Source organism: Cetorhinus maximus, chromosome 12, assembly GCF_964194155.1.
Source record: "Cetorhinus maximus chromosome 12, sCetMax3.hap1.1, whole genome shotgun sequence".
In the NCBI taxonomy this organism is placed as follows: Eukaryota; Metazoa; Chordata; class Chondrichthyes; order Lamniformes; family Cetorhinidae; genus Cetorhinus; species Cetorhinus maximus.
In genome coordinates, this window is record NC_135890.1 from 59581634 (window position 1) to 59607066 (window position 25433).

General features: G+C 45.4%; 1 protein-coding gene across 1 annotated transcript in view; it reads right to left on the minus strand.

The window, feature by feature from the left end:
* Positions 1 to 2841: 2841 nt before the first annotated feature.
* hal (histidine ammonia-lyase) overlaps positions 2842 to 25433 on the minus strand; it is a 67273-nt gene continuing 44681 nt past the window's right edge. The window contains exons 15-20 of the mRNA XM_078553725.1: positions 19737 to 19802; positions 18674 to 18839; positions 16045 to 16179; positions 5632 to 5740; positions 5458 to 5527; positions 2842 to 3415 (exon numbers count right to left, since the gene is read on the minus strand). Coding sequence (XP_078409851.1) covers positions 3284 to 3415; positions 5458 to 5527; positions 5632 to 5740; positions 16045 to 16179; positions 18674 to 18839; positions 19737 to 19802 — 678 coding nt within the window. The 3' untranslated portion in view covers positions 2842 to 3283. The remainder of the gene's footprint in view (positions 3416 to 5457; positions 5528 to 5631; positions 5741 to 16044; positions 16180 to 18673; positions 18840 to 19736; positions 19803 to 25433) is intronic.

A 25433-nucleotide genomic window follows, 5' to 3' on the forward strand; every position in this document is an offset into this window, starting at 1 on the left:
GGTTTGGTAGGTTCCTTGGTAGAGGGTGGAATTCAAACTTTGAAGAATGCACCAGGGGAACTGAGCTGGCGTTAGGGTTTCCAACTCTGGTTGGACCTATTTCTAGAGATTTCATCATGTGGATTCCTGCCTCTAATCAACCTGTCCAGTCCAACAGCCTTTACCTCCTATCTCTGATCCTTTAATCACTAATAAAGTGTTCAAAGAAAATTCTTTTTAATGCCCCTTGAGTTGCTTGCAGCAGTGTCCAAGTAATTAACCCTTCATTCCTGGAGACAAGCCTGGAGGGTTAACCCAATTGGCAACCCAAGCTACCTTCGGAGTGTCCGAACGACAGCTCGTAGGCCACACTCGGCCTGGGAAACAGCGTTAATGTTTGCTGCTATTTCCAATTTGTTGGTTTGTCTTCTTTAAACTGCATTTTCCTAGAAGTTTGGTTATGGCTGCTGGTTTTTAAATTCTAACCCAGAACACACAATCCCATTAGTATTCACAAGGCTAAGATATGCAAGTGAATGGGAATATTTGACCAACCTTGTGTGATCTTTCACTCCATGGGATGCATTAAATGATATGCCCTCTAGCAACTAATGAACCAGTATTCCTCCATGTTAAACATCAAATGGAGGAAGCATTAGGGTAGCAAGGGCATAAGGACATCATGAAGAGTTGCTCAGTTGCACAGACATTGACTGAGTTGGTCAAGTCCTGAAGAACCTTGCTGCCAGATTGTGCTTGAGGGTGCTGGTGAAAGAACCAACATGAGGATAGAACCTACTTGGCTTTGTCCTCACCAATCTACCCGTCACAGATGCGTTTGTCCGCTACGGTATTGGGAGCGGCCACCGTGTAGTCTCCTTGTGGAGAGCAAGACCCAGCTTTGCACTGAGGACACTCTCCAATGTGTCATATGATGTTACCACCCTGCTAAACGGATAGATTCAGAATAGATCTAGCAGCTCAAACCAGGGTCTCCATGAGGTGCAGTGGACCATCAGCAGCAGCAGAATTGTATTGAATCATAATCTGTAACCTCATGGCCCAGCATCTCCCTCAATCGCCCAATATGGTTTAATGAGGAGTGTAGGACAGCATGGCAGGAGCAGCAGCAGGCATATCTGAAAATAAGTGGCCAATCTGCTGAAGCTACAGCACAGGACTACACACATGTTAAAAAGCTAAAGAACAGTTTGCTACAGACAGAGCTAAGTGATCCCACAGCAATGGATCAGATCTAACCTCTGTAGTCCTAAGACATCCAGCCATGAATGGTGATGGACAATTAAATATCTAACCAGAGGAGGAGGCTCCACAAATATCCACATCCTCAATGATGACAGAGTCCAACATGTGATTGCTAAACTCAAGGCTGAAGTGTTTGCAACTTGGCCAGAAATGCTGAGTAGATGACCATCTTGGCCTCTTCTTGAGGTCTCAACCATCAGAGAATTCAACTCCACATGATACCAAGAAATGGCTGAGTACACTGGACACATAAAACATCAAAAGCTATGGGCCCTGACAACATTCCTACAATAGTGCTAAGGACTTGTGCCCCAGAACTTAGCTGTGCCCCCAAGCTATTATAATACAGGATCTAGCCCACAGTGTGGAAAATTGCCCAGCTATATCCTGTCCACAAAAAGTGACACAAATCCAACTCAGCCAATTACCGGCCCATCAATCTACTCTCAATCATCAGTAAAGTGAATCAAGGTGTTGTTGGCAGTGCTATCAAGTGGCATTTACTCACCAATAACCTGCTGGCTGATGCTCAGTTTTCATTCCACCAGGAGCACCTGGCTCCAGATCTCCCTACAGCCTCCATCCAGTCAACTCTCGTCTGAGATTTTCTATTGATTCTGCCTCCACCAAGTGTTCAGGTGAACCCCAGGTCATAATAACTTACCACAGCAAAAATTCCTGGCTTCTTTGCAAATTACCTTGAATTTGTGTCCTCTGGTTATCGACCCTCCTGCCAATGGAAACAGATGCCCCCACAACTCCCGCCCCCATGTGCCTCATCAAAATCCCTCATGATTTTGAACACCTCTATTAAATCTCTCCTCTGCTCTCAGAAGAACAATCCCAGATTCTCTAGTCTCTCTACGTAACAGAAGTCCCTCATCCCTACAAACAAGGCTTCTTCATATGTGGCATTTGTTCATCAGATTAATCCCTGGGATGGCAGGATTGTCCCATGAGGTGAGATTGAGGAAACTGGGCCCATGTTCTCTACAGTTTAGAAGAATAAGACGTGGTCTCTTGAAACTTACAAAATTCTTACAGGGTTCTATGGGGTAGATGCAGGAAGGGTGTTTCCTCTGGCTGTGGTGCCGGGGGTGTGGGGGGTCCAGAGCCAGGGGACACAGTCTCAGAATAAGGGGCAGGCCATTTAGGACTGAGATGAGGAGGAATTTCTTCACTAATGACATCAAGGGATTTAGGATAGTGCGGGAAAGTGGCGTTGAGGGAGACAATCAGCCATGATCTAGCTGAATGGCAGAAAAGGCTCAAGGGGCCAAATGGCCTACTCCTGCTCATATTTCCTATGTTGTGGCAGACTTTACTTTTCGAGAATTGGCTTGTTCATCCATCAAAAGAAGTGCAGCAGATGACCTAATCTGACTTCACCAAAGTTCTGAGGCTGCATTCCCATCATCTCTCACAGATGGAAGGATGTCAACCATCAAAACCAATCATCCCTGGCCCCATTCCGGTGAAACCAATCATTCCTGGCCCCATTCCGATGAAAGAAACATTATAGTAAAGAAACCAAATGGGTGTGGAACAACAAGACTGAGGAATTTGAAGGAAATTTAAAAAGAGGCAGAGCAGGAGTAACATTTCAATTTTTTATTGTTCGTAGTGTTGAATTTTGTTATAGGCCCTTTTAGTGTAGGAAGAAAGTGGCAGCTGGTGTCATCATTAGTGGGACACAGATACATCAGTGTCCCTGCAAACAAAGTGAAATCTTTAAAAAACTGGCGAGCCAGCGAGCACCGATTTTCCTGGAGCCATCCGTATTCTAAGAATTCAGGAATACTGTGGCAGACTGCTCTCAATCTTAGTTACTTACATACCACATCACATAAAGAAACACAATTTTGACAATTTAACGATAATTAAACTAAAATGTATTTCAGTTAACTTGCAAACATTACTTTTAAAGATTGAACTGCACACTTGTGTCAGAATATTATACATTACAGAAGGGTTTACATATATTTCCATTCTGGTTGCAGTTTTATACTTGATTCGGTGAAGTGGATGGTGGATTATATTATTCTATTCGAGCTCTCTTGCAGGGAGACACCGGAGGCTCCAGGGTAAAGGAGGTTGGTGAAATGGGCCTGGCCTCAGGCAGGTTTGCCAATCTGTATTTCTCAATGTAAGGATGTGCCACTTCCCAAACCTATGGGGATAAGGAATCCAATCAGTAACAGAAGCAATTTAATAGCATCTGAGCAACAAGATCTCCAAGTTGGATGGACATTTCTTTTGGGTAAAAACTTATCCTTGGGTCACAGTAACAGGAGCAAGTCATGCAACCCGTCTGTTCCACTAATCAATTGGATCGTAGTTGATCTGTATCTCAACTCTGTTTATCCACATCCCTTAACACCACTTTCAAGGCCACCATCTCTTTCCAAAGTTATCTGAATTTGGGAACCATTCCTTGAGATGGGAAAATTGCACATATCGCTCCGCTATTTAAGAAAGGTGAGAGAGGGAAATCAGGACATTATAGAGCAGTTAGGCTAAGATCAGTGGTCAGGGAATTACTAGATTCTATAATTAAGGGTAGAATGATTGATGACCTTGAAATTTTTCAGTTATCAGAGAGAGGCAGCATGGATTTATAACAGGTAGGTCATACCTGACGAATCTGATTGAATTTTTTGAAGGGGTGACCAATGGACAGAAGAATATCTATGGATGTTATTTACATGGACTTCCAGAAAGCATTTGATAAAGTCCCTCTTAAGAGACTGTTAGCTGAAGCTCATGGAATTGAAGGCAAATTATTGACTGGTCAGGAAATTGGCTGGGGAGCAGGAGGCAGAGAGTAGTAGAAGAATGGACAGGTACTCTCATTGACAGGATGTGACCAGTGATGTCCTGCAAGGATTTGTGTTGTGGCCTCAAGTATTCTTCAGTATTTATTAATAACTTAAATGATGGGATAGAAAGTCACATGTCCCAATTTGCCGATGACACACAGATGGGCAGAATTGTTAGCAGTGTAGATGGCAGTGTAAAATTTCAAAGCGATATTGGTCAGTTAAACGAATGAGCAAAACTGTGGCGAATGGATTTCAATGTAGGCAAATGTGAGGTCATCCGCTTTGGTTCTAAAAAGGATAGAACAGGGTACTCTTGAAATAGTGAAAAGCTAGAAACAGTGGAGGTCTAAAGAGACTTGGGGGCTCCAGGTAGAGATCATTAAAATGTCAAGAACAGGTACAGAAAATAATGGCATTTATATCTGGAGGACTAGTATACAAGAGGATCGAAGTCATACTACAGACATACAAAGCCCTGGTTAGGCACACCTGGAGTTACTGTGAGCAACTCTGGGCACCACATCTTAGTAAGGATATACTGACCTTAGAGGGAGTGCTGCGTAGATATACCACAATGATACCTGGACTCCAAGGGTTAAATTAGGAGAAAAGATTGCACAAATTAGGGTTGTATTCCCTGGAATTTAGAAGGTTAAGGAGGATTTGATCAAAGTTTTCAAGATACTATGGGAATAGATGGGGTAGATTGAGAAAAACTATTTCCGCTGATTGAGGAGTATAGGACGAGTGGGCATAGTCTAAAGCTTAGAACCAGACCTTTCAAGAGTGACATTAGGAAACACTTCTACACACAAAGGGTGATAGAAATTTGGAATCTCTTCCACAAATGGTATAGATGCTAGATCAATTGTTAATTTTGCAAGTGAGATTGACAGAATTTTGTTAAACAAAGGTGTTAAGGGCTATGGGGCAAAGGTGGGTATGTGGGCTTACATCACAGACCAGCCACGATCTCACAGAATGGGGAACTGGCTCGAGGAACAAAATGGCTCTTTCTGGTCTGAGAACTTAAGTGCCCAGAACTGAACACAGCAGTCCAGCTTCATATAACTGTAGCATAACTTTCACCCATAACTTCCGAAGGACCAATGTGGAGTGGACATTCGACTAGCGGATGGTGTGCACATTTAACATTGGGTGTAGCACCACTTAAAATGGTAAAATTTGTTCACAAAATACTTCATTTGTTTTTATTAAATTAGTCAAATGAAAATGCCTTAAAATGAAGATATTTTGTACCCAATACCTGCATATAAATGATCAAAAAAGAATGAGTTGCTGGAGTTTCATTTTGAACATGTTTTCTCAGATCAGTTGTTGAAGGTTAAGTAGTTTTATCTAACATAAACACTGCAATGTGCCAACTTGCCTTTTGTTCCACCAATAACCGATGGACAACTTCAATATCTGGTGCCATGAAACGGTCTTTAATCCAAGGTCTAGAATGCAGACAATTAAAAAAAAATTAACCATCTCGACTGGAACCATTCCAGACAGTCACAGTTAAAATGTGAGCCAAAGTAGATCATTAGTTGAATCATACCTCACGACTGTGCGGACCAGATCGTAGACTTTTTCCAGGGGAGTTGTTGTTTTCAGGGGACGCAAAAACTCAATACCCTGACAGGCTGCAAGAAGTTCTACGGCAAGCACTGAGTGAAACAAAAGCACTTGATTTCAATCACCCTAAATGACCAACTTTAGAAACATATGAAGGGTCAGAATCAAATGTTTTAATGGGCATCGATTAGAAACAGTAAATAGTGAGGTAAAGAAACTCCGCAAATATCCCCATCCCCAATGATGGGGGAGCCCAGCACATCAGTGCAAAAGATAAGGCTGAAGTGTTTGCTACAATCTTCACCCAGAAGTGCCAGGTGGATGATCCATCTCGGCCTCCTCCTGAGGTCCCCAGCATCACAGATGCCAGTCTTCAGCCAACTTGATTCACTCCACGTGATATCAAGAAATGGCTGAAGGCACTGGATACTGCAAAGGCTATGTGCCCTGATAACATTCTGGCAATAGTACTGAAGACTTCACAGCAAGCTACGCTCCATTACAGTATCTCCCCGGCAATGTGGAAAACTGCCCAGGTGTGTTCTGTACACAATAAGGAGGACAAATCCAACCCAGCATATTACCACCCCATCAGCCTACTCCTGAACATCAGCAAAGTGATGGAAGGTGTTGTCCACAGTGCTATCCAGCGGCACTTACACAGCGATAACCTGCTCACTGATGCTCAGTTTGGGTTCTGCCAGGGCCACTCAGCCTCAGATCTTGCTCCAACTTTAGTCCAAACATGAACAAAAGAGTTTGCCTTGCTAGTGACACCCGGATCCCATGACTGAATTTAAAAAAAAACATTTGAATCCCTCACCTTTAGTTGTGATTAATTTATACTTTCAAGAGAGGAAAAATCAGGCTGGGAACATTCAGGCATCTTTTAACACTTTCAAACACTTCAGAGAAGGTACAGCACTTTCTAGGTAGAGCACAGCATCTTTACACCGTCCCAACAAACACTCCCAGAACATGTTCACCACAGGTTAGATCCAGCACAGGGTTAGATACAGAGTAAAGCTCCCTCTACACTGACCCCATCAAACACTCCCAGGGCAGGTACAGCACAGGGTTAGGTACAGAGTAAAGCTCCTTCTACACTGTTCCCATCAAACGCTCCCAGTAAAGGTATAGCACAGGGTTAGATATAGAGTAAAGATCCCTCTACACTGTACCCATCAAAAACTCCCAGTAAAGGTACATCACAGGGTTAGATACAGAGTAAATCTCCCTCTACACTGTACCCATCAAGCACTCCCAGGGCAGATACCACACAGGGTCAGATACAGAGTAAAACTCCCTCTCACTGTCCCCATCAAACACTCCCAGGACAGGTACAGCACGGGGTTAGATACAGAACAAAATTCCTTCTAAATTGTCCCCATCAAATACTCCCAGGGCAGGTACAGCACGAGGTTAGATACAGAGTAAAACCCCCTCTACAATGTTCCAAAATTTAGAGTAATTCCACATTCTGTGTTCGTGTGGACCAATCTTGCCCAGATACACCTGATGTAGGGTCAATGCAGGATTATTCTGAAGATCAAAGCAATTAATGCAGATTAAAGAGATTTGCATCCCGTTGAATTTAAAAACATTTAGAAACAGTAAACAGCCATTATACCCAACAGGTTTGAGCCTTCTAACTAATCTCAACTCCATCTCTTCATATTACTTGAGCTACTTTTCTAGGAACAGATCTGGTATCTATTAACTTTATCCATTTTATTCACACATTACAGCTTCCCTGATCATATGGTTTGCCATTTTCCTCTAACATTCCTAATTTTTAAATTTGTTTCTGTCTGGTGATTTAACTCTTCCTAGTAATGTACAATTTTCCTGGGTCAGTTCTTTGAAGCCCCTTCCTAATTGTCATACTTCTGTTAGGTCAGCACACAGTCTTCCCTTTTTCTAAAGAGAACAAGCTGAACTTCCTAAGTTGTTATTTTCAGGTTTAGATTCCAGATACGCAAATCCATCTTAATCGCTGTACAATACCAAAGTTAAGAATATCATTTTTAAAAATTAATTTATGGGATGTGGGCTACACTGGCCGAGCCAGCATTTATTGCCGATCCCGAGTTGCCCTTGAGAAGGTGGCGGTGAGCTGCCTTCTTGAACCGCTGCAGTCCATGTGGTGTAGGTACACCCATAATGCTGTTAGGGAAGGAGTTCCAGGATTTTGACCCAGCGACACTGAAGGAACGGCGATATATTTCCAAGTAAGGATGGTGAGTGTGGCTTGGAGGGGAACTTCCAGGTGGTGGTGTTCCCAGCTATCTGCTGCCCTTGTCCTTCTAGGTAGTAGAAGTCGTGGGTTTAGAAGGTGCTGTCTAAGGAGCCTTGGTGAGTTCCTGCAGTGCATCTTATAGATGGTACACACTGCTGCTACTGTGCGACGGTGGTGGAGGGAGTGAATGTTTGTGGATGTGGTGCCAATCAAGTGGGCTGCTTTGTCCTGGATGGTGTCAAGCTTCTTGAGTGTTGTTGGAGCTACACTAATCCAGGCAAGTGGAGAGTATTCCATCACATTCCTGACTTGTACCTTGTAGATGGTGGACTGGCTTTGGGATGTCAGGAGGTGAGTTACTCGCCGCAGGATTCCGAGGCTCTGACCTGCTCTTGTAGCCACAGTATTTATGTGGCTGGTCCAGTTCAGTTTCTGGTCAATGATAAACCCCGGGACGTTGATAGTGGGGGGTTCAGCGATGGTAATGCCATTGTACATCAAGGGACGATGGTTGGATTCTCTCTTGCTGGAGATGGTCATTGACTGTTACGTGTGGCACAAATGTTACTTGCCATTTGTCAGCCCAAGCCTGGATATTGTCCAGGTTTTGCTGCATTTGGACATGGACAGCCTCAGTATCTGAGGAGCCGTGAATGGTGCTGAACATTGTACAAACATCAGCGAACATCCCCACTTCTGTCTTTATGATGGAAGGAAGATGAAGAGGCTGAAAATGGTTGGGATGAGGACACTACCCTGAGGAACACCTGCAGTGATGTCCTGGAACTGAGATGATTGACCTCCAACAACCACAACCATCTTACTTTGTGCTAGGTATGACTCCAACCAGTGGAGAGTTTTCCCCCTGATTCCCATTGACTCCAGTTTTGCTGGGGCTCCTTGATGCCACACTCGGTCAAATGCTGCCTTGATGTCAAGGGCAGTCACTCTCACCTCACCTCGGGAGTTCAGCTCTTTTTTCCATGTTTGAACCAAGGCTGTAATAAGGTCAGGAACTAAGTGATCCTGGTGGAACTCAAACCAAGCGTCAGTGAGCAGGTTATTGCTAAGTAAATGCACTTGTTGGCACTGTTGATGACCCCTTCCATCACTTTACTGATGATTGAGAGTAGACTGATGGACTGTTAATTGGCTGGGTTGGATCTGTCCTGCTTTTTGTGGACAGGACATACTTGGGCAATTTTTCACATTGCCTGGTAGATGCCAGTGTTGTAGCTGTACTGGAGCAGCTCGGATAGGGGCACGGAAAGTTCTGGAGCACAAGCCTTCAGTATTATTGTTGGGGTATTGTCAAGGCCCATAGCCTTTGCAGTATCCAGTGCCTTCAGCCATTTCTTGATATCAGGTGGAGTGAATTGAATTCGCTGTAGACAGGCATCTGTGATGATGGGGACCTCTGGAGGAGGCTGAGATGGACCATTCACTTGGCACATCTGGTTGAAGATTGTTGCAAATGCTTCAGCCTTATCTTTTGCACTGATGTGCTGGGCTCCTCCATCATTGAGGATGGTGATATTTGTGGTGCCCCTTCCTCCAATGAGTTGTTCAATTGTCCACCACCATTCACGACTGGATGTGGCAGGACTGCAGAGCTTAGATCTGATCCATTGGTTGTGGAATCACTTAGCTCTGATTATTGCTTGCTGCTTATTCTGTTTGGCATGCAGGTCGTCCTGTGTTGTAGCTTCCCCAGGTTGACACCTCATTTTTAAGTATGCCTGGTGCTGCTCCTGGCATGCCCTCCTGCACTCTTCATGGAACCAGGGTTGATCCCCTGGCTTGATGGTAATGGTAGAGTGGGGGATATGCTGGGCCATGAGGTTACAAAGTTCTGCTGCTGATGATGGCCCACAGCACTTCATAGATGCCCAGTCTTGAGCTCCTAGATCTGTTCAAAATCTATCCCATTTAGCATGGTGGTGGTGCCACACATCTTGATGGAGGGGATCCTCAATGACACAATGACTGGTCACTCCTATCGATACTGTCACGGACAGATGCATCATGATGATTAAGTGATCAGGATTACATGTTACTCTCAAGACTGTGTCGAACCCAATGACTTATTTAAGCAACAATACAACCATCTCTTGCTTGGTAGTGCACCATGTGTGCCCAACTTTACCCCCAATGATTCTGCCAAGCAGAACTCAACTTGTTTGACCTGAAGCTGAGCTTCAAACCCCCACATCTCATAAATCACCAAGAATGTTACACAACTACCCCTGCTCTAACTCTTATCCCCAAGGGAGGTGGTGGCATAGTGGTAATGTCACTGGACTAGTAACCCAGAGGCCTAGGCTAATGCTTTGGGGAGCAGCTGGTGGAATTTAAATTCAATTAATAAATCTGGAAATCAAAGGTAGTCTGTTTTTTTAAGTTATTCATTCAAGGGATGTGGGCTTCGCTGGCTAGGCCAACACTTATTGTCCATTCCTAATTGCCCTTGAGAAGGTGGTGGTCAGCTGCCTTCTTAAACTGCTGCAGTCCATGTGGTGTAGGTACACCCACAGTGCTGTTAGGGAGGGAGTTCCAGGATTTTGATCTAGAGACAGTGAAGGAACGGTGATATTATAATGACCATGAAATCATTGTCGTAAAACCCATCTGGTTCACTAATACCCTTTAGGGAAAGAAATCTGCCATCCTTACCTGGTCTGGCCTACAAGGGGCTCCAGGCCCACGGCAATGTGGTTGACTTTTAACTGCCCTCTGAAATGGTCTAGCAAGACGCTTAGTTGTAACAAACTGCTACGAAGTCTAAAAAATATTAATGAAACTGAGTGAACCACCTGGCATCGACCTGGGTACCGGAAATGACAACAGCCCTGTCCACCCTGCAAAATCCTCCTTACTAACTTCGGGGAGCTTGTGCCAAAATTGGAGAGCTGTCTCACAGACTAGTCAAGCAACAGCCTGACAGTCATCCACACAGAATCATACCTTACAGATAATGTCCCAGACTCTACCATCCCCATTCCTGGGTATGTCCTGTCCCATTGACAGGACAGACCCAGCAGAGGTGCCGGCACAGTGGCATACAGTCGGGAGGGAGTTGCCCTGGGAGTCCTCAACATTGACTCCAGACCCCATGAAGTCTCATGTCACCAGGTCAAACATGGACAAGGAAACCTCCTGCTGGTTATCATCTACTATCTCCCTCAGCTGATGAATTAGTTCTCCTCCATGTTGAACACCACTTGGAGGAAGCACTGAGGGTGGAAAGGGTGCAGAATGCACTCTGGGTGGGGGACTTCAATGTCCATCAGAAAGAGTGGCTTAGTAGCACCACTACAGGCAGAGCTGGCTGAGTCCTAAATTACATAGCTGCTAGACTGGGCCTGCAGCAGGTGATGAGGGAAACAACAAGAGGGAAAAACTTACTTGACTTGATCCTCATCAACCTGCCCGACGCAGATGCATCTGTCAGTGACAATATCAGTAGGAGTGACCACTGCACAGCTCTTGTGGAGACAAAGTCCCCTTCTTCAACTGAGGATATCCTCCATCGTGTTGTGTGGCACTACCATCGTGCTAAATGGGATAGATTTCAAACAGATCTAGCAACTCAAGACTGGGCATCCATGAAGTGCTGTGGCAATCAGCAGCAGCAGAATTTTACTCAACCACAATCTGTAACCTCATGGCCTGACATATCCCCCACTCTACCATTACCTTCAAGCCAGGAGATAAACCCTGGTTCAATGAAGAGTGCAGGAGGGCATGCCAGGAGCAGCACCAGGCATACCTAAAAGTGAGGTGTCAACCTGGGGAAGCTACAACACAGGACTACTTGAGTGCCAAATAGCATAAGCAGCAAGCGATAGACAGAGCTAAGCGATCCCACAACCAATGGATCAGATCTAAGCTCTGCAGTCCTGCCACATCCAGTTGTAAATGGTGGTGGACAGTTAAACAACTCACTGGAAGAGGAGGCTGCACAAATATCCCCACCCTCAATGGTGGAGGAGCCCAGCACATCAGTGCAAAAGATAAGGCTGAAACATTTGCAACAATCTTCAGCCAGAAGTGCCGAGTGGATGATCCATCTCAGCCTCCTCCAGAGGTCCCCAGCATCACAGATGCCAGTCTTCAGCCAATTCAATTCACTCCATGTGATATCAAGAAATGGCTGAAGGCACTGGATACTGCAAAGCTATGGGCCCTGAGAACATTCCGGCAATAGTACTGAAGACTTGTGCTCCAGAACTTGCCACACTCCTAGCCAAGCTGTTCCAGTACAGCTACAACACTGACTTCTACCTGGTAAAATGGGAAATTGCCCAGGTATGTCCTGTACACAAAAAGCAAGACAAATACAACCCGGCCAATTACCGCCCTATCAGTCTACTCTCCATTATCAGTAAAGTGATGGAAGGGGTCATTAACAGTGCTATCAAGAAGCACTTGGTCAGCAACAACCTGCTCACTGACACTCAGTTTGGGTTCTATCAGAGCCATTCAGGTTCTGACCTCATTACAGCCTTGGTTGAGACATGGACAAAACAGCTGAGCTCCCGAGGTGAGGTGAGAGTAAGTACCCTTGACATCAGGGCAGCATTTGACCGAGTGTGGCATCAAGGAACCCTAGCAAAACTGGAGCCAATGGGAATCAGGGGGAAAACTCTTCGCTGGTTGGAGTCATACCTAGCAGAAAGGAAGATGGTTGTGGCTGTTGGAGGTCAATCATCTCAATCCCAAGACATCGCTGCAGGTGTTTCTCATGGTAGTGTCCTAGGCCCAACCATCTTCAGTTGCTTCATACTTCCTTCCATCATAATGTCAGAAGTGGGGATGTTCGCTGATGATTGCACAATGTTCAGCACCATTCACGGCTCCTCAGATACTGAGGCCGTCCACGTCCAAATGCAGCAAGACCTGGATAACATTCAGGCTTGGGCTGATAAGTGGCAAATAAAATTCACGCCACACAAGTGCCAGGCAATGACCACCTTCAAGAGAAAATCCAACCATCGCCCCTTGACATTCAATAGCATTACCATCGCTAAATCACCCATTATCAATATCCTGGGGGTTATCATTGACCAGAAACTGAACTGGACTAGCCATATGAATACTGTGGCTACAAGAGCAGGTCAGAGGCTGGAAATTCTACAGTGAGTAACTAACCTCTTGACTTCCCAAAGCCTGTCCACCATCTACAAGGCACAAGTCAGGAATGTGATGGAATACTCTCCATCTTCCTGGATAAGTGCAGCTCCAACAACACTCAAGAAGCTTGACACCATCCAGGACAAAGCAGCCCACTTGATTGGCAACTCATCCATCACCTTCAACATTCACCCCCCGCAACTGCTGATGCAGCTGTGTGTACCATCTACAAGATGCACTGCAGCAACTCACCAAGGCTCCTTCAACAGCACCTTCCAAACCCATGACTCCTACTACCTAGAAGGACAAAGGCAGCAAACACATGGGAACACCACCACCTGCAAGTTCCTCTCCAAGCCACTCACCATCCTGACTTAGAATTATATTACCGTTCCTTCACTGTCACTGAAGTCAAAATCCTGGAGCTCCCTCCCGAACAGCACTGTGGGTGTACCTGCACCACATGAACTGCAACAGTTCAAGAAGGCAGCTCACCACCACCTTCTCACAGGATAGAATCTATTATCAAGGAAGTTATAGCAAGATACTTAGAAAATCATAATGTCATCATGCAAAGTCAACATGGGTTAGTGAGAAGAAAATCGTGTTTAACTAAGATATTTGTTTTTTGAGCAAGTAACAAGCAATGTGGATAAAGGGGAACCCGTAGATGTGGTGTATTTGGATTTCTAGAAGGCATTTGATCAGATGTCATATCAAAAATTACTACACACGATAAGATTACATGATGTAAGGGGTAATGTATTAGCATGGATAAAGGATTAGTTAGTGAGCAGGAAGCAGAGAGTAGGGATAAATGGGTTTGATAGATTTTTGATAGATAAGGGAGTCGAGGGTTATGGTGGGGGCAGATGGCAATGTGGAGTTGAGACCACAACGAGATCAGCCATGATCGTATTGAATGGTGGAGCAGGCTCAAAGGGCTGAATGGCCTACTCCTGCTCCTAAGTCCTATGTTCCTATTAGGAATGGGCAATTAATTCTGGTCTTGCCAGCAATGCTCACATCCCTTGCAAGAATTTTAAAAAAGAATTGTAACCTTTAAGCTCTAATTCTCCAATGCCCAGTGGTCAAAAATGTCAAACTATTGAGAACTGCACTGCCCTCATCCTGCCCACTTCATCATTCCCCTCCTTACCAACCTCCAGCTTTTAAATTTAAAATGCTTGTTCTCCATAACAAATCCCTCCAAGGCCCCACCACCATCTTACTGCTGGTGTTTCCCAGCCCAATATCCCATCCTCTGATTCAGTCCTCCTGTGCATTCCCCTCTGTCTTACTGTTCCATCAGTGTTGGCAAAGCCTTTAGGCAGTATAGCCATACTCTCTAACTTGCCTCTCTAAATCTCTTTCCATTACTCTCCCAACCTACAGATGTCTCCTCAAAACCTCTCTCTTCACCTACTCATTTGTTCCTCTCCTGTACAACTGTAACTGCTCATTCTCTGCTCCTGCTGCCTGCAGTTTTGGAGTCCACACCATAGGAAAGATGTTGGAGAGGATAAGGAACTATAAATAAAAAGAAAGACTTTCCTCCTATTTAAACAAGAGATGGTTCAGAGAGGGAGGGGGTTGTAGATTCGCAACAGAGTTAGAAATGCATTCGTGATGAGGATTCGATAGTTAGAGGGGCTGACGTGATCTAGTGACAGTCCAGATCCACAGTCCTGGCTGCTTGGTTGCTTCTCTGGTGTTGGGGTGTGGGGTATATCATGTGGACTGGAAAAGATTTTGCAACAGGAGGGTAAATAACTGGTCATCATAGCCCACGTGGGAGCAAATGACAATTTTTGTCATTTTCAGAATGTGTTTATTGTCCATTCTTAATTGTCCTTTAGGAGCAATGATGGGCCATAACATCCTGGGGACTACCATTGACCAAAAACTGAACTGGACTAGCCATATAAATACTGTGGCTACAAAAGCAGGTCACAGGCTAGGAATCCTGTGATGAGTAACTCACCTCCTGACTCCCCAAAGCCTGTGCACCATTTACAAGGCACAAGTCAGGAGTGTGATGGAATACTCTCCACTTGCCTGGATGAGTGCAGCTCCAGCAACACTCAAGAAGCTTGACACCATCCAGGATAAAGCAGCCCGCTTGATTGGCACCACGTTCACAAACATTTACTCCCTCCACCACCAATGCACAATGGCAGCAGTGTGTACTATCTACAAGATGCCCTGTGGGAACTCACCATGGGCTCCTTAGACAGCACCTCCCAAACCCATGATTGCTACCATCTAGAAGGACAAGGGCTGCCGACACATGGGACCACCACCTCAAAGTTCCCCTCCAAGCCACTCACCATCCTGACTTGGAAATATGTCACCGTTCCTTCACTGTAACTGGGTCAAAATCCTGGAACTCCCTCCCTAACAGCACCGTGGATGTACCTACACCACACAGACTGCAGCAGTTTAAGAAGGCAGCTCACCACCACCTTCTCAAGGGCAATTATGGTAGGCAATAAACATCCAGCCAGTGATGCCCTTGTCACATGAATGAATAAAAAAACTGCAGGGAGGCATCCACACAAAGCCATTAGGTGGGAGTTCTAGGATTTTGACTCAGCAACGATGTGTGTCCAAGTCAGCATGTTGTATAACATAGAAGGAAACATAGAGGTGATAGTGTTCCCTTGCACATAATGCCCATGCAATTGGTTTGGGAAGTGCTGTTGAAGAATTCTTGCCAAGTTGCTGTGATACATCCTGTAGAGAGCACACTGTGTGCCAACCATAGAAAGGAGATGTTTAAGGAGTGCATGATCTGCCCATTAAGCAAACTGCTTTGTGCTCCCTCAGTAGGTAAATTCACCATTCATTCATTGACCAAACATTTTAATAAGAAAATGTAAGGAACTAACACAACATATAAAATCTTGAAAACAATAAGGTTCATTAGTTGCTGCTATTGCAGACAGGAGTACATAAGTTTTGAGTTGTCCTCAATATCTACCAGTGTTCAACAAAATGACAATCATTGATACTCAGTCATACCTTGTTCCGCATGCTCAATAACTCTCAATGCTTTCCTGGCAGCCCATCCGCCCATAGAGACATGGTCCTCAGTGGCAGCGCTGGTGGACAGGGAGTCCACCGAAGATGGATGGCACAGTACCTTGCTCTCAGAGACTTAAAATAATAAAGATTATTTTCCATATACTTGCTCTATAAACTAAAATGGTAACATTTAAGACTAAAGTTTTCAATTGAGGAAAAAGATTCATTCTTTCTAATCTTTTGTAGAACCAGGAATAAATATTTTTTGTAAAGTGGTATGTTATAAAGCCTTACTTCCTTTTATTGTGTTTTTGTCACACTTGTGTCAACTTTGTCTCATTACAAATTGTTCTATCCACATTTATAATGGAAATTTCCTATGTAAACTTGTCACGCTGTAATTATACCTTCCCAGCAGTGGCGGCACTATAGAGCCTCCATTTTGAATTTCCCAGCTCTTTAGTTGGGAGAAACTCCTCCTCAGCTCCAACAAACTCTGGGCCACCTGCTTAATTACACCCATTCATCTGGTTCTTGTGTGCAACATGACAGGAAATCAATTAGTATCTAAGTGAAAGTGATTTGTTCCTATACAATTCAAAATCTTGTGCACTTCCTGTTCATAGACTTTGCTTCCGGTTGTCATGGTTTTCTGTCAGCGTTTACCATTGTGAATTGTTGTGCCAATATTTTCCATTCATTGCTGGTATTGTATTTCCAATCACAGGCCATTAGGTAGCTCTATGGAGTGAGGTTTTGAAGTCTTCATTGCCATTTTGTATATTAAAATAAAACTAGCATTCATCAACTAACCATGGGTAAGTTGAAGACTTATTAGCTCTGGTCACGTCATCCCGAGTGAGGTCACCAGGACTCCCACCTGTGGCCTTTCCTATGAAAATGAAGCAGGAACCATGGTGGTGCCAATCCCACCTCATTGGCATCTGGCCACATTGTAGGTGTAAGTGCTCTGTCCTCCTCGGAGAATTCCACATGTGCAGCATCAATCAGTGTTATCCAATTGAAATCACTGATACCCAGAGGTGTGGCCACAGGCAGTAATTTTAGTAGCAGATGCCTCATACGCACTCACACAATTCACTTCATACGTGCGTTTTTACTTAATAAACATCTTCCACCATTCAGTAACCTAGGAAGTAAATGACTCACAACAATTAATAGTGTTATAACCACTTGATTTTATAAGAAGGTATGTTTTAAGCTGTCTCCTTTAAGTCAAGGTAAATTGGAGTCGTTTGGAGATGGGGATGTGGTCTCCTACAAAATCTGCTTGGAGACAAGCCTCCCTGTGACCTGGTTGTTATGGGAACAGAGACCCAGGTCAAAACCTATTGAAAGCTAGAAGTCCATGGACTTTCAGGGGGACTGGAAAATCCTGCCCTACATCTCTGCTGAGAGTATGGTGTAATGTGTAAATGTGGCATGGGGCCTTCTGTTGTGTGAAGAAACAAATGGAGAATATCTTTTCTGTAGTTTAGTGGGTTAGTTGCCTACTAAGTAATGTTTAGTCAATGTTGATTTTGGTTTGTTTGTTACAGTATAAGTCTTAATACGTGAAATCTTGTTCTGTGGTCCTTTGTGTTGGTCACTGGGAAATTCATAAGTTCATTGTTAAGATGGCAATCATCTTGTTTAAACCAATTGTTAGTTAAACAGGTGATGGGCATTAATTATCCCATCTAAATAGAATAAAAAGGTACAGCTGGAACACTTTATTTGGGAGCTACTAGGAAGTTAGTAGCACAGAGGAGTTGTCTTGGAAATAAACCAGCTTTAACCAAGACACCAGGCCTGGATTAATTCTTTCACCACAACCTCTTATTGTGAGTAACATTCATAAAGTGGTCACCAAAGATGCCTGAAAAATGGACCAATCCAACTTTGGCTCGAATGGGAGCAAGAAAGAGGAGATTCAGCCCGCTCTGCAATTCAGTTAGATTGTGGCTGATCTGTATCTTAATTTACACTCCTTTTATCCGTGTCCCTTCTCCCCTCCCCACCACCCCCCCCACCACCCCCCAAAAAAAAATCTATGGATCCCAGTCCTGAAAGCTTGGAGTGACCTCCAGCATTCCGTCTTTTAGGGAAGCATTTTCCAGATTTCCACTAATCCCTGATGAACTGCTTCCTGATTTCACTGTCAAACTGCCTGGCTGTAATTTTAAGGTCATGTCCCCGTGTTTTGGATTCTCCCACAAGAGGAGATAATTTCTCCGCATCTACCCTAATAAATGTTTTGTTATTTTTAACAGCTCCTTCAATCAAGCCTCGAACTTCTTCTCTCAAAGGAATACAAGCCCCAAGTTGAGTTTAGAATGCTGAGGGATGATCTAACTGAGGTGATTAAAATGATGAAAGGATGTTCTTTTCGGGTGTCCTTGGGGCACAGTATATTGGTCCACATTGCATCAATATCACCCCCACCGCTCCCACAAACACCTCGGCAGTGTCTGCTCTCTCTCTCTCTCTCAGGTCCTGGGCCTTCCTCTATTTCTTCCTCTTGCAGATGGCCAAGTGACCACTGAGATCTTGGCTTCCAACATTCCACTAATAAAAACGCAACTAGTGCTGAACCTGCTGAAACTCAAAGAGTGAAGTGATGTACCCAGGGCAGCTGCTGAGCAGTGAGCTATCATGAAGCCAGAGTTCAAACCCCCATCGTTAACCAGGAAGGCAGGCAGTTCACTCAGGGATGGATTACACAGTCTTTCAATTCTCCTCTCACTGATTGCAGCAAGCTCATGAACACCAATCGCCAGATAGTCAAGAGCCTGTGTAAAAAACGACAAAGTGATTGGTTCTGGTTAACGATACAGCAATGATGCATGATCATTCGTCTAAAATGAAAAGATGTTTCTTTCCAGCATTTGGTTTTCTTTTGCTATGTTAAATATATCCGTCTTTGCATTTGACAGAAATAGGAAGCATTTTTTCCCATCTTAATACTTTTCACTATTTTAAAAACATGGTAAGAAATGTAATATCTGTAATAATTATAGGATGTCTGTAAATCAGAGTTATAACCACCATTGATAACAGGTAGACATTTTACAGATGCTTTAATATGCAAGACCCAAAATAATGGACTCCACCAGTAATACAACACAGATGGAGACCATTTGGCCCATTGTGCTGTAATTCTGAAAACCTCTTCAAAACACTTTAACCCTATTACCTACTCATAACACTGTCAGTTCCTTTCACAAGTGTAAACAACCACTTTTGAGCTAAATCATTAGTGGGGTTTGGAACTCAGTCAAACATTCATAACGAGATTCCATTGCACAATTGGTCCCACTCCCGGCACAATTGGTCCCACTCCCAGCACAATTGGTCCCACTCCCAACCCAATTGGTCCCACTCCTGAGCTTTTTGCTCATAATCTTTTTTTTACCCTTCTTTCAATACTTGGTCTTTCAAAGCCATGTCTTATTCTGCTTTCCCCTGTTTGTTGGACATTCCAAGTCCTAACCACCTTCTGGATGAAGAGGTTTCTCCCAAACTCTCTCCTCGTTTTTCTGATAATCATAAATTCCTAACCTCCATTCACCAACCAGTGAAAATAATATTCTCAATTTACTTCATCAAAACTTTAATTTTGAATGCCCATAACAGCTTGCCTCTTAATCTTCCTTATTCCAATAATATTGAGTGAAACAAACACTTACTTTTGCAGGATATTCTCCATGGAAGTTTCCACCAGAAATTGTCTCTCCTCTATCTGCAAACACCATCTGAAGTGAATAAGTTAAGGTTTATAACGAGTGGCTATGACAACACTGGGAACCCATTATCGGGTACAAAGAACCAGAGAAACGTTGCCATAGAATTAAGTTGCACTGTGGCACTTGAAGTAGGTTATGATCTCTTGACATAAACTTGTCTAAAGGTCCTCGGTGAAAGAGAAAATAATTAGGATTGATTAAAATCCATTTGTTATATTCAACAGCAGGTCAGGCAGCATTTGTGGAGATAGAAACAGGGTTAACGTTTCAGGTTTGTGACTTTTCATCAGTTCTGATTCAAGATCATGAATCTGAAACGTTAACTCTGGGCCGGATTTTAATGCCTCCATCTATGCTGGAATGGGAGAAAGGGGGATTTAAAATGACAAGCAGGATCCAATTCTGGGATTCTCACCTCCATTCCTGTCACGTGGGATTTTTATGGCCCCCAGTAGCAAACCTGCACACAACAATCCTGCCCTTGTCTACTCCATTGCGGGGTTGGACATTTTAGACCCTCCCCCTCCGCCCCCCCCACCCCCCCAAAACTATTTCTCTGGAGTTGGGCCCGATTTGTTAGGTGACGTGGTTCATGGCGCCTCAGAGGAGGGGAAGACTAGTCTGGAGTCGGGAACCATTTGACAGGTTAGTTCAAAAGATGTTGACAACTTCACATGTTTTAATGTAATAGTATGGTAAGTTAAATACGCTTTTAATATAGTGATTAATAATAGGGCTTTGTTCTTAAAAGGTAAGTGGCATTAAATTGACAAGCATTGTGAAATGGTCAGATACATAGTACTTTATCAAGTGGATAAAATGCTCATCTGCATTCAATAGTATTAAGATTAATTGTCATCTTGGCCCTATGGTTTGATTTTTACATTGATTTAAAGTTCAGACATTTGTTGAGCCTTTGAAAAAACATGAACAGATGGCTACCTGTTCATGCAACCTCAAAGGCTATTGTATCATTTATTGCGTTGTGCAATGGAATCTCATTATGAATGCTTGGCTAAACTCCAAACCCCACTAATGCATTAAGTTCAGAAGGGGTTGTTTACACAGCTGTGAAAGGGACTATGTGCATTGTTTGATTAACAGTTTTATAAGCAGATGATAGGATTAAAGTGTTTTGAATAGGTTTTTGGATGACTGTTTATGTTGACAGCTTTGGGAGCATTTCAAAAACCTCCCAATGTTATTATGGGGTTCATGAGTTCTGTCCATTGTAGATACTGGGTGAGTGGGTATGGAGGATGCATAGGGAGTATAGAATGGGAGATAAGAGAAGGCATGGAGGGACAGAGGGAATGGAGGGGTGTGGGCGGGGTGGGTGGGTGAGAGCTGTGGTGTCTAACACTTACTTACAGGCTGGGTCAATGCCCAGTGAATGGAGGCAGCCCATTGATGCTGCCCACCTTGGCAGCTGGCCATCTCTGTTCCTGCCTTGGGCTTGCTTTCAGAGATGGAGACTCTGAAACCAGCTCACCCCCACCAATTCTGGCCTCTTGTCCATCCTCAATTTCCTTCGGTCCACCACTGGTGGCCATGCCTTCAGTTTTATAGGCCCTAAGCTCTGGAATTCTCTCACTAAACCTCTCTCCTATTTTAAGATGCTCCTTAAAAGTTACTTCTTTGACCAAGCTCTGGTCACCTATCCTTCTGTGACTCAGTGTCAAAGTTTGTCTGGTAAAATTCCTAAGAGGCACCTTGGGACATTTCAGCCCATTAATGTTGCCACATAAATGCAAGTTGTTGTTGTATTGGTCAGTCGACCTCACACCCTCTACAGGATACTGAAGCAGTCCATGTCCAAATGCAGCAAGACCTGGACAATATCCAGGCTTCAGCTGACAAGTGACAAGTAACATTCACACCACACAAGTGTCAGGCAAAGACCATCTCCAACAAGAGAGAATCCAACCATCACCCCTTGATGTTCAATGGCATTAACATCACTGAATCCCCCACTATCAACATCCTGGGGGTTACCATTGACCAGAAACTGAACTGGACCAGCCATATACTGTGGCTCCAAGAGCAGGTCAGAGGCTAGGAATCCTGTGGCGAGTAACTTACCTCCTGACTCCCCAAAGCCTGTCCACCATCTACAAGGCACAAATCAGAGGTGTGATGGAATACTCCCCACTTGCCTGGATGAGTTGCCAACTTACCAACAACACTGAAGAAGCTTGACACCTTCCAGGACAAAGCAGCCCACTTGATTGGCACCCCATCCACAAACATTCACTCCCTCCACCATCGACGCACAGTAGCAGCAGTGTGTACCATCTACAAGATACGCTGCAGAAACTCACCTAGGCTCCTTAGACAGCACCTTTCAAACTCGTGACCTCTACCATCTAGAAGGATGAGGGCAGCAGACACATGGGGCAGAATTTTCCCGTTGGTGTGCGGGGGCGGGAACCACACGCCGATGTATAAAATGACACGCGGTGACGTCGGACGAGCGTCCATCGCGATATTTTGTTGGGCGGGCACACGATGATATCTGCTGCGCACCTGCCATTAATTAACGGGCCACTTAAGGCCCTTGAAGTGCCAACTAACGCTGATTTTCCAGCGCCCGTGCAATCTTCGGGTCGACGCACGGGCGCAACGGGCGGGTAGTAAACATTTGTATAAACCTCATCCATGGGCAGGATAAGAGGGCTCAGTGAGGTCGCGAGTGTGTACTGTCAAATTTTTAATTTGGAAAGTTACTGTTACTTGCCTGTGCGATCTGCAATACTTCAAAACGCATACCAGCTGCTTGGGTGGACTCACAACCTTCAGGTCAGCAGTCTACAGTGAGGAATCGTTTTTGGGCCTGCAGGTTTCAGGAAGCCTTCCCTTAGCCTGGGAAAGGGAGTTGAACTCTCCACCGGAGGCACCTCCTCTGAGGAGGGAGGGGAGGTGCTAGAAGGGGGAGGAGGCCAGGGGTCCACATTCAGCCTCCAGGGGAGCCACCTTTGGGAGGAGAGGCGCAGGCACAAGGGGTGCAGGGCCAACAGGAAGTCCAAGATGGAAAGGGCCGCAGAATATGCCACTGTCCTGCTGCTAGGATATACAGGTGGTGAATCAGCTACCTCAATATGTCAGAGGTGCAGTGCCGGAGGAGGCTCCATCTCTCGAGGGAGACAGTCAACTAAATCTGTCAGATGATTGGGCCTGAGATCTCAGCTAACTGTGTGGGTGGACACCCCATGCCAGTTGCTCTAAAGGTCACAGCTGCCCTCAACTTCTATGCATCTGGCTCCTTCCAGGGCTCAGTGGGTGATCTTTGCGGTGTCTCCCAATCAGCTGTACACACTTGTGTCAAGCAGGTTACAGACGCTCTGTTCAGGCAGGCATTGACCTTCATCCACTTCCGCTGGGACCAGGCAAGCCAAACACAGCGAGCCAGAGGCTTCGCAGCCATTGCTGGCTTCCCCCGTGTCCAGGGTGCAATAGACTGTACACGTGGCCATCAAGGTGCCAGTAGATGAACCCGGTGCCTTCGTCAACAGGAAGGGCTTCCACTCCATGAACGTGCAGATAGTGTGTGATCACAGGATGCAGATCCTGCAAGTATGTGCAAGGTACCCAGGCAGCTCCCACGACGCCTACATCCTCAGACACTTCCAGGTGCTGGGGCTCTTCAGTGCTCCAGCCCGGCTGGATGGATGGCTGCTGGGTGACAAGGGCTATCCCCTCAGAAGGTGGCTCCTCATGACGCCTCTCTGCCATCCAAGAACAGAAGTTGAGCAGCGGTACAATAGGAGCCACGCCTCCACAAGGGCTGTGGTCGAGAGAACCATCGGTCTTCTCAAAATGCGCTTCCGATGCTTGGACTGCTCAGGGGGCGCACTCCAGTACCCCCCAGATCGTGTGTCGGTGATAGTGGCTGAATGCTGCGCTCTCTACAATCTTGCGCTGGAAAGAGGGGACGCTGCGGACGATGAAGACGTCGACGCAGTGGCTGCAGCTGCACACGATGAGTAGAGCAGTGAGTCTGAGGATGAGCACGCACAGGGAAATGCTGAGGGGGTAGACGCTGACTTGGGCATACTCCAGGGAGGCAGGGACACCCGAGAGACTTTAATCCAATGGGCCTTCAGCTAGCACACCACATATGGACCTCCAGGACAAGCCTGGGCTGCAGGCTCTGTACTTGATACCTGAGTGCAAAATCTGCCAGGTTAGGAACATTAACTAAGAGCCTTGTTAATAAAGTTGAATGTCCCACAAAACACTCATAACATTATTGGTAACCATCCACCTGCAGAAGAAAAGAGGCACCCTAAGCCATGGTGACATGTCTGAATTTAATGGTATAACAAAAGGAATTTAAGAGAACAAAATGACAAAGGTGTTCAACATCACACCAACTCATAAAGACCTCATTGCGGGCCAACACAAAAGCACCAGTGATAAACCCATGATGTGCCTAAGTTGCCTTGTGTTTACATTTCCGGGTGCTACGTCTTGGTGCTGCCCCCTCGCTGGAAGTGGCATCTGAGACAACCTGCTGACTCTGCTGTCCTGTTGGCCTCGATGACCTTGGTGGCCATCTTCTGGCCCTCCCCAGTCGTCGCAGCCTCATCAGAAGCAACGGTCACTGGGAGAGGGGTGGAGGAGCTGCCGCCCTCATCCGGAGTGCCCTGAGAGGAGCCCGCAGAGATGACAGGCAGCTACTGCACCGACATGAGGTGGGTTCGGACCTCCCTGCTCATCGTAGATGGATAGGCACCGAGCTGGGAAACTTGGTGACCAGGCCATCTCCCACACTGGAACTGACTAGCTGAGGCCAATGCCAATGTGAGGGCTTGCTGGTCTGAGCGCACCTCCAGGAAGCCCTGAATGGTCTCCTGGAGGAGCCTTTCCACGAGGTTCACCACTATCTCCAAGGAGGATGCATGGCGCTCGGCCATGAGGCTCATTGCATCGGCGATGGTGCGTAGACTCCTCCACCACGGATACCAAGCCAAGCATAGCCTCATGTATCTCCACCAGATGCTCCCGCACACCCAGCCGCATTTCCTGCGTTTGCTGCATCGCGGACGATTCCAGAGACACATCATCAGACACCGACTGAGCATGTGCCTAGTCCCCTGCAGTCCTCTGACTGCTGGAGCCATGGGCACTCTCTGTCTCCACCAGCTCCTCCAGCAGAGGCATTAGTGGAGTACAGAAAGTGCAGGGTGGAGCTTAAGAAAGCAATTAGGAGAGCAAAGAGGGGATATGAGAAAGCTCTGGCTGGTAAAAGTAGGGAAAAGCCCAAGATATTCTATAAGTATATCAATGGGAAGAGGATAACCAGGGAAAGAGTAGGGCCCATTAGGGACCAAGGGGACAATCTATGGGTTGAGCCAGAGGACATTGGTAGAGTGTTGAATGCATACTTCATATCCATCTTCACCCAAGAGAATGAGGATGAAGGTATGGAACTCGGGGAGAAAAGACTGTGAGGTTCTTGAGCAAATTGATATACGGAGTGACAAGGTATTAGAGGTGTTGGCAGGCTTAAAAGTGGACAAATCTCCAGATCTGGATGATTTGTGTCCCAGACTGCTGAGGGAGGCAAGGGAGGAGATCGCAGGAGCTCTGACCCAAATTTTTAATTCCTCTCTGGCCACGGGGGAGATGCCAGAGCAC